The sequence below is a fragment of the Hyperolius riggenbachi genome, chromosome 8 (genome assembly GCF_040937935.1).
Source record: "Hyperolius riggenbachi isolate aHypRig1 chromosome 8, aHypRig1.pri, whole genome shotgun sequence".
In the NCBI taxonomy this organism is placed as follows: Eukaryota; Metazoa; Chordata; class Amphibia; order Anura; family Hyperoliidae; genus Hyperolius; species Hyperolius riggenbachi.
The window spans coordinates 80046479-80056630 of NC_090653.1; the positions used below are offsets into that span (position 1 = coordinate 80046479).

Below are 10152 nucleotides of genomic sequence, written 5' to 3' on the forward strand. Positions count from 1 at the left end.
AACTGGAAGGCAACATGCATTATCGCACACCATCTGCGCCGCTGTGCGCTTCTGATCCCATTCACTACAGTGAATCGCTCAGTGCTGTGCTTGGCTACAAAAATGCATGCAGCAGTGCAATAGCGCATTGCACTGCTGCACAGCGCACATTATGTTAACGGCAGAAGTTCTGTCTATGCACTTCTGCTGTTCTTGCATGTCGCACACCATATGCGCTGCCGAAATGCACAATATGAACTAGGCCTTAGGCAGCAAGAGAACACTGAGTTTGGAGTTTTGGAAGCAGAAGGACGGCTGAACGGGGTGCTTGCTGAGCAGTTCAGTCTGCTGCCCCGCCAGTGCAATTTGGGTGCAATTTAAATGCAGCTGAATTGCAGTGGTAGTAATGCCATGTGTGTCAAGCGCTGACATGTGGTGGTGTTACAGGGCGGCAGAAGACCGAGACATGTCGAGTCTGAGGACGACTGCGGCTGCGCTCAGGTCTGACTCCATAGGGGAGTCCCCTGTACAGCGCCGCTACAAGCTAATTCTGAGTGCATTCACTGCCTGGCAGTTGCCTGTGTGAAAAGGGCCTTAATGTATGCAACTTTGTCAATGTGTTAGGGTGCATACACACATCAGACCATAGTCTTTGGAAAATGAAAGATCACAGACCAATCACCACACTTCATGTAGTATGAGAGCCATACTCTACTCAGTCTTTTCTATGAAGCTGAACTCCACATCAGAAAAAAACATTTGCAAGATGCTGCACACACAGATGCTGTACAGACACAAAAGATCAGTATCTGCAAAAGATCTGTTCCTGCCAAAAATCCATTCCTGCAAATTGCAATGATAGTCTATGAGATCTGCAGATCATCATACACACATGATTTAACTGTCATTCATCTGCAGATCAAGCAATCATCTGCAGATCTGAAAATCCATCCTGGTGGATCTGATCTGCAGATGAATGTCAGTTAAATCATGTGTGTATGATGATCTGCAGATCTCATAGACTATCATTGCAATTTGCAGGAATGGATTTTTCGCAGGAACAGATCTTTTGCAGATACTGATCTTTTGTGTCTGTACAGCATCTGTGTGTGCAGCATCTTGCAAAGGTTTTTTTCTGATGGGGAGTTCAGCTCCATAGAAAAGACTGTGTAGAGCAGAGGTGCCCACACTTTTTCGGCTTGTGAGCTACTTTTAAAAATTAGCAAGTCAAAGTGATCTACCTATGTACAATTTTAGGAGCACACTTGTAAATACAGGAATGGAAGATGTAGTGGGGTCGTGATCTACCATGAAGGCCTTCGCGATCTACCGGTAGATCGCGATCTACCTAATGGGCACCCCTGGTGTAGAGTATGGCTCTCATACTACATGAAGGGTGGTAAGATTGGTCTGTGATCTTTCATTTTCCAAAGACTATGGCCTGATGTGTGTATGCACCTTTAGGGCTGGAACCCACAAGAGCGTTTTTTTGAGCATTTTGGCAGCGCTGCGATACGCTAGCGTTTTGCCAAAACGCTCAGCTGATGTTAATGGATGGGGCAACTTCCACAGGAGCGTTTGCGTTTCCCAGAAACGCAAACGCAGGACATGCAGCATTTTGGGAGCGTTAGCACTTCAATGTAAAGTATTGAAACGCTAGCAGAAACGCTCAGCAAAACCTAAACTGAGCGGTTTTGCTAGCGTTTTGCGGTTCAGCACACTGTAACAAAATTAAAAATAATTCACAGGACCAATCAGGATAAAAACGCAAAACGCAAAACGCTACACAACCGCTGAGCAAAAAAATACAATGTTGCAAAACGCGACCGCAAACGCGCATGAATCCGCTTGCAAACCGCTCAGACAAAACTCTAGCGGTAGCGTTTTGCGTTTGCTGTTTTCAGTGGGTTCCAGGCCTTAGGCTGTGATCACAGTGGGGAGTTGCATCCCCTGTATAGCAGGAGCGTAACGTAAAAGTTGTACTGCATGTTATCTGGCCGTTGCGTCACATAAAGTGAAGCATACAGTCAATGATAAGTATGTTTCACTGTCACTGTTAATGTGTGCATATTGGGGTAACACACTGCATGCAGTGCATTGGGATGGCGTTAGACTGCACCGCAATGGCCACACTGAACTCGCATTGCTTTTGCATTGCAGTGTGTCATCATTCCACGCAGTTATTACATCACACAGCACTGAGAACGTAGCCTTATACCATCTCCAACATTGCAGACCTTGGGGAGTGTTGCTGATATATAGGGTAGGAACACACTAGGCAGAAATGCTAGCATTGCGTAAAACGCTAGTGTTAACACATATAATGCTATTCAATGGGCCGCATGAAAAAACGCATGTGTTTGCATTCTGCAATACGCATTTTTAAAAACACAGACTTTTTTCCCATATTTTTCCAAAACGCATCTAAAACGCACATAATGAATGTCAATGGTGACCCAGAGGTCATTTTAGTGTGCTTTGCCTTTTTTATGCGCTTTTTTTTTTCTTTTAAACAAGTTTAATGATGTATTTCCACTTCCTGTTGACTCTCCAGTGATTAGCATAAAACGTATATCAAAAACGCATACAAAATGCATGTGCGATTTATATATGCGAACCACAAACGCATTAAAACGCAAGAAAAACGCATGTGCAAAACAAAAACACAAAATGCAAAAGCACTGAAAACACATATGGGACATAGCCAGGCAATGTTCAGTAAAGAAAACTTACTTCTGGCCATGTAAGGGCTTGTTCACACCTAGGGTGTTTTCGCATTTTCTTAAGCGCCCTAAAAGCGCTGATAATGGCTTATCTGAAATCCATCACAGATCCCCTGCTGGATACTCTGCAATTTGCCTACAGGCCCAATAGATCTGCAGACGACGCCTTTAACATGTGCATGCATTATGTACTACAGCATCTAGACACCCCAGGAACCTACACCAGGATTTTATTCATAGATTTCAGCTCTGCATTTAATACCATAATTCCATCACTGCTACACAGCAAGCTCTCCCAGCTACACATACCTGAATCCATCTGCAAATGGATAACCGATTTCTTAACCGACAGGAGACAGCATGTTAGACTTGGGAAACACACATCCAGGGCCGGATTTGCACTCTTTACCGCCCTAGGCCACTGTCACCAGCCGCCCCCCTTCAGTATAGGTTGGCGAGATGACCCCTCCCCTCTTCCCTCTACTATAGGTAGCCTGATGACACCCCCAGTATAGGTAAGCAGATGACTCCACCCCTTTCCTTCCAGTATAGGTAGACAGATGACCACTCCCCTCTAGTATACATAGCCAGATGAGTCCTCCCCCTTTCCCTCCAGTATAGGTAGCCAGATGACTCCCTTAATCCCTTCTCCCCCCCCCCCCCCCCCCTCTCTTATCAGTATAGGTAGCCAGCTCGCTTTTACACTGCAGAAGCCATCTTTGTCACTCATTTCTCAGCTCATCTCCAGTGCAGAAGCTTCCTCTACCTTTCCGTCTCCAATGCTGCCCAAGTCCATAGCCGCCGGCCACAATGCAAACATGCACAGAGAGCAAGGTGGCTGCTGCACAGAGAGCAAGGTGGCTGCTGCACAGGCAGCTAATAGCAGAGTACCGCGGTCAGGCGCTCGCCTGATCTCCCCGCTTTGCAGCATTTGCAAGCTTGCAAATGCTGCACCAGTTTAGCCTGCTGCTTTGGTGCCCTTCCTCCTGTGGAGCCCTAGGCCATGGCCTAAATCCGGCCCTACACACATCAAGCTCTCTGACAGTCAGTACTGGTGCACCCCAGGGCTGTGTGCTTTCCCCACTGCTCTACTCACTTTACACCAATGACTGCATCTCCACAGATCCATCTGTTAAGGTTCTGAAGTTTGCAGATGACACAACAGTAGTTGGTCTCATACAAAACGGGGACGAGTCTGCATTCAGGCATGTAGTGGGACATCTTTCCTCCTGGTGCAGCAGCGACAACTTGGAACTAAATGCTCTTAAAACCATGGAGATGATAATAGACTTCAGGAGATCACCCCCCCCCCCCCAAGGTACCTCCCCTTAACCATAAATGGATCCACAATTACCCAGGTAGAGTAATTCAAGTTTCTTGGGTCCACAATTTCAAACAACCTAAAACGGTATAACAATACGGCCACTATCGTCAAGAAAGCTCAGCAGAGGATGTACCATCTACGGCAGCTGAAAAAGTTTGACCTACCTCAAAATCTAATGGTGCAGTTCTTCACTGCAATCATCGAATCCACCATAACATCATCTATGACTGTATGGTTTGGCTCAGCATTAGAAAAGGGGAGGCTGCAGCGCATCATCCGAACAGCGGAAAGGATAATTGGCTGTAGCTTACCTTCCCTGCAGGATCTTTACGTTAGCGGGTGCAGAAAGAGCGCGACCAAGATTGCCTCTGACCCTTCTCACCCTGCACACTCCATCTTCAGGAGTAAGGCTGCTTTCACAGTTGGACGTTGCAGGCGCACGTTAGAGCAGCCTGTAACGCAGCCTAAATCACAGCACTGAAAAATCAATGGGCTGTTCACAGTGCCCACGTTGCGTTGGAGTATAACACTGCTCGGTAAATGAAAGTGCTGCGTGCTGTGCGTTATACTCGTATGTGGCTGCGTTTGTATGTTTGCACATGCTCAGTTGTTTTTTTGTTTTGTTTTTTTGCCGCATGCGCCGTTTTCGCCCGATAGTATGCGTTGAAAAGTATGCATCACGGACGCATCAAGAGACGCATAACGCGGCTCTATATAACGTCCAACTCGAAAGCTCACATGCGTTGCGTTAGGGGTACGTTCTAACGCAACGTCTTAGTGGGAAAGAGCCCTAAGATTCCGGTCAATCGCAACTAAAACCTCTAGACACAGGAGCAGCTTTTTTCCTCAGGCAGTAGCTAATGCTGAACCACGCTAGAGCTGCTAGGACTTGAAAGTAAACAGCACAGAACTGAAAATGAACAATTCTCACCTTGCTTACTGCCATTATACTTACATACTGTTCTCTTGACTTGTAATATACACACTGTCTGTCCTTGTATTGTTTTTGTTTGTAGTTGTTAAGTAACTGCCAAGACAAATTCCTTGTAAGTGCAAACTTACTTGGCGAAATAAATTGATTCTGATTCTGCAGTGATTCCCTATGAGAGTGTTCCCCTCTGAGCAGGTCGATTCCGATCCGCTCACCAAAGCGATCCCTGTACCATTTTGGGGGTGATTTACCCATAATGGCAGGTGTAGGGAAATCGCAAAACGCTTGAAAAAGCTCTTGGTATATCGATTTCCCCAGCACTTTTAAGAATACATTGTATTTATTCTTTTCCGGGTCAAAGGGCTGGTGCACACCGAGCGGCTTTTTCAGCGTTTCTGCAGCCGCTTGCGGCTGTATCTCAATGGGGTGGTTCACACCAGAGCGGGAGGCGTTTTGCAGAAACGAATCCTCCCGGGGTGAGGCATTTTTTGGATCGCGGATGCGTTTCTGCCTCAATGTTAAGTATAGGAAAAACGCAAACCGCTCTGAAAAACGCCTGTTCAGAGCGGTTTTGCCGGCGTTTTTGTTACAGAAGCTGTTCAGTAACAGCTTTACTGTAACAATATATGAAATCTACTACACCAAAACCGCTACACAAAACCGCAAAACGCTAGCTGAAACGCTACAGAAAAATAACAAAAAGCGTTTCAAAATCTGCTAGCATTTTGCGGATCTGCTAGCGGTTTTTGGTGTGCACCAGGCCAAAGAGTTCACTTCCTTATTTGCATCATGAAGTGAAAAAAACAAATCGTTCTGCAAAAGCGATTTGAAAAGCGCTTTACACAAAATCACCACGTGCAAGAAAGCGCCGGGAAGGGGGGAAAAATTGAAATTTGCTGGCATCAGCGATTTTGGTTTTAGGTGTGAACGAAGCCTAATGGTGGCCATACATGGTACAATTTTTCATTTTTTTCGATTAGATAATTTAGTTCGATTATTCCGTTAGATCAAATATAAAACATTTTCCAGCATGTCCGATCAGATTTTTCTCGATAAAACGGGATAATCGTTTGAATTTCTTGATCGAAAAAAATCTCTCTCTCTCTCTCTCTCTCTCTATCCCTCTCTCTCTCCATCGGTGGTGGCTCCTTTGCAGCAGCGAGAGGACACTCACTCACCAGCTCCATGCGTTCCAGTGCTGACGTCACTCTTCAGCAGCGCCCTCAGTGTCCTCTCCATGGTTACAGTGCTTCACTCTGCATGTGAGCGCTGTAACCATGGAGAGGTCACTGGTGGGGCTGCTGAAGAGTGACGTCAGCACTGGAACACATGGAGCTGGTGAGCGAGCGCCACTGCAGAGGGAAGGAGCAACCATTACCTATACCTGGCTACCTATACAGGGGGTACGTATACCTGGCTACCTATACTGGGGGCACCTATACATGGCTATCTATGCTGAGGGGAACTCATAGCTGGCTAACGTATACTGGGGGCACTCATACCTAGCAAACCTATACTGGAGGCACCTATGCCTAGCTATCTATACTGGGGGCACCTATACCTAGCTACCTATACTGGGGACACCTATACCTGGCTACCTATACTGGGGACACCTATACCTGGCTACCTATACTGGGGACACCTATACCTGGCTACCTATACTGGGGGCACTCATACCTGGCTACCTATACTGGGGGTACATATGCCTGGCTACCTATACTGGGGGCACCATACTAGGGGCGCCTTTACCTGGCCACCTATACTGGAGGCACTAATACCTGGCGACCTATACTTGGGGCACTCATACTTGGCTACCTACAATTGGGGCACTCATACCTGGCTACCTATACTAGGGGCACTCATACGTAGCTAACCTATACTGGAGGCACTCATACCTGGCTACCTATACTGGGGGCACCTATACCTGGCTATCTATGCTGAGGGGAAGTCATAGCTGGCTAACCTATACTGGAGGCACTCATACCTAGCTAACCTATACTGGGGGCACCTATACCTAGCTATCTATACTGGGGGCACCTATACCTAGCTACCTATACTGGGGACACCTATACCTGGCTACCTATACTGGGGACACCTATACCTGGCTACCTATACTGGGGGCACTCATACCTGGCTACCTGTACTGGGGGTACATATACCTAGCTACCTATACTGGGGGCGCCATACTAGGGGCACCTTTACCTGGCCACCTATACTGGGGGCACTCATACCTGGCGACCTATACTTGGGGCACTCATACTGGCTATCTACAATTGGGGCACTCATACCTGGCTACCTATACTGGTGGCACCTATATCTGGCTACCTACTGAGGATGTTTTTCTTGGGGGGGCAGCAAAAATTCTAGAATCAACCCTGACAGTGTCTCTCAGCTTGCTGCGTATGGGGTTGCACAGCTACAGACCACTTAAAGAGCTCATGCTGACCTCTATCCATTGCCAAAAACACCTACAATGGGCACAGGAGCATGAGAAAGAGATCATGAAGTGGCCTGACCTGATCAATCCTTTTCCTTGGCTATAAAATTCCCCAGATCTCAATCTCAATCCCAGAGATGTAACAATAGTGCGAACAGTTCCTGTAGCTGCAAATGGACCACACACACAATAACCCCACTTAGTATGCCATTGCACTGACTAGAGGGTGGCTTTAAAGGATTAGTTCACTTAAAAAACGTTGTTAAACAAAATGCTGCATCCAGAATTTTCATTACATACTATGCTCAGTTTCCAAGGCTTCACTCTTCAAATTCTTTTCTTTATCGAGACAGTAAGAGTACATCTGAGCAGTCTTACTATCCTTAAAATGCTGATCTCTGTTTTAATTTGAATACAAAACAACAAAAGTTGTTTAGGTGATACCTTTAATGACACTGTACAAGATTTCTTTGCAAGCTTTCCAAACTTTAAAGAGAACCTGTACTGAGAGAAACCTCCCCTGGGGGGTACTCACCTCGGATGGGGGAAGCCTCCGGATCCTATTGAGGCTTCCCCCGTCCTCCTCGGTCCCATGGCGGCGGAGATAAAGCTCCCCGAACAGCGGGGATGTAAATATTTACCTTCCCGGCTCCAGCACAGCTGCAGTATCGGCTCTCTGCTCAGAGATAGGCGGAAATAGCCGATCGCTGTCGGGCCGCTCTACTGCACGGGCGCAAGTCTCCTGCGCCTGCGCAGTAGAGCGGACTCTATGGAGATCGGCTATTTTCGCCTATCGTCGTGCGGAAAGCCGCAACAGCGCTCCCGCTGGAGCCAGGGAAGGTAAATAAATCAGCGCTTGTCAGGCTTGTCGAGGGAGAATTCCGGGGCACTTCGGGGGAGCCAGTGCTGGACTGCCTGCAGCTACAGGGGAGGGGGAAGCCTCATTGGGACCCTGAGGCTTCCCAATCCCGAGGTGAGTATCCCCCAGGGGAACTTTTTTTTGTTACAGGGTCTCTTTAAGTTTCTTCTTTAGGCATGTTTCAGAGCTGGATCAGAACCATACATGTACAGCATCCAGCTCTGAAACATGCCTGAAGAAGAAACGTAAAGTTTCGAAAGCTTGCAAAGGAATCTTGTACAGTTAGTCATTAAAGGTATCACTTACACAACCTTTGTTGTTATGTCTTCGGATTCTCTCCATGACTAATACCGGACCACACGCCTCTGTTTTAATTGTCAGAGGAAAACTCTTTAGTCCCCTCTCTTCCCTGTGGGTTCTGAATGTGTACCCCCGTGCCATGTGCACTAGTGAACAGCTGAGAGTGCCAGTCTGTTCTGGAACGTCCACCCTGCCACTTCTACAGCAGCCACTATAAGAAGATGAGGGTGGAGCCTAAAAAAATCAAATTGGCCAAGTAAGAATGTATTTTTAATGGAAATATTGTCCCACCATGTCCTTCCCCTGCTGACCCAATACCCTGGCTCTATAGGTGCCAGGGCCAGATTTACCATAAGGCACTGTAGGCACATGCCTACAGGTGACTAATGATGGAAAGCCGGCCCACTCCCCTCCCTGAGTGCCTCCCTCCTTCCTCCCTCCTTCCCTATGCAGAGTCCTGAGCAGTATGTAAATGAGAGGTAACTCACCCAGATCTTGGCATTCCACTAACGAGATCACCCTTCAGTCAGGGGCACCAGTAGCTACTTAAAACGGAGGGTACCTCTGGCTACCTCATGCTAAGGTAGCTACCTATGAGAGGCAAGGAAAGTAAGGGAGAAGTGACAGCTGGCCAGCCAGCACACTTGCAGTTTTTGTGGGGGTAGTAGGTCAATGGAGGGTGAAGTCTAGTGTGCCAGAACATATGTGCCTATAGGATCCTGTGATGTAAATCCAGCCATGATAGGTGCAAAGTGAACACATAACATATATGTCTACTGTTATATAATTTTAATTACCGTAATAAGTTTACAGCTGTTCCAAGAAAAACTGCAATTCAGCTTTTATCAGCTGTGCTATGCCAGAAAAAAAAAATACATTTCTGTATTCAGCATATTATATATTCACATGGTCTCTCTGCGCTTCAGAGGAGAAGAGAGGTTAGTGTTAGGCAGAGGAGAGGAGAGGTTAGGCAGAGGAGAAGAGAGATTAATGATAGACAGAGGAGGGGGGAGGTTGGTGTTAGGCAGAGGAGGGGGGAGGTTCGTATTAGACAGAGGAGAGGAGAGGAGAGGTTAGGCAATAGGCAGAGAAAGGGGGGGGGGGGGGTTACTGTTAGGCAGAGGGGAGGGGAATTTAGTGTTAGGCAGAGGAGAGGAGAGTTTAGGCAGAGGAGAAGAGAGATTAATGATAGACAGAGGAGGGGGGAGGTTGGTGTTAGTGAGAGGAGGGGGGAGGTTAGTATTAGACAGAGGAGAGGAGAGGTTAGGCAATAGGCAGAGGAAGGGGGGGTTACTGTTAGGCAGAGCAGAGCGGAGGGGAATTTAGTGTTAGGCAGAGGAGAGGTTAGGCAGAGAAAGGGAGGGGGTAGTGTGAGGCAGAGGAGAGGAGAAGTTAGTGGAAGGCAGCAGAGAGGTTAGGCAGAGGAGGGGGAGGTTAGTGTTAGGCAGAGGAGGGATGAGGTTAGTGTCTGTTGAGGAGGGATGAGGTTAGTGTTAGGCAGAGGGAAGGAGAGGTTAGTGTTAGACAGAGGAGAGGGAAGGTTAGTGTTAGACAGAGGTGAGGTTAGTGTTAGGCAGAGGAGAGGTTAGTGTTAGGCAG

At 47.3% G+C, this 10152-nt stretch overlaps 1 protein-coding gene across 2 annotated transcripts in view; it reads right to left on the reverse strand.

Moving 5' to 3' along the window:
- SPTBN4 (spectrin beta, non-erythrocytic 4) overlaps positions 1-3042 on the reverse strand; it is a 265502-nt gene extending 262460 nt beyond the window's left edge. Inside the window, exon 1 of one of the 2 annotated variants that reach the window (XM_068250768.1) lies at positions 3012-3042. In XM_068250768.1, coding sequence (XP_068106869.1) covers positions 3012-3021 — 10 coding nt within the window. In that variant the 5' untranslated portion in view covers positions 3022-3042. The remainder of the gene's footprint in view (positions 1-3011) is intronic. The other variant, XM_068250770.1, reaches the window with a different exon arrangement.
- Positions 3043-10152: the final 7110 nt, after the last annotated feature.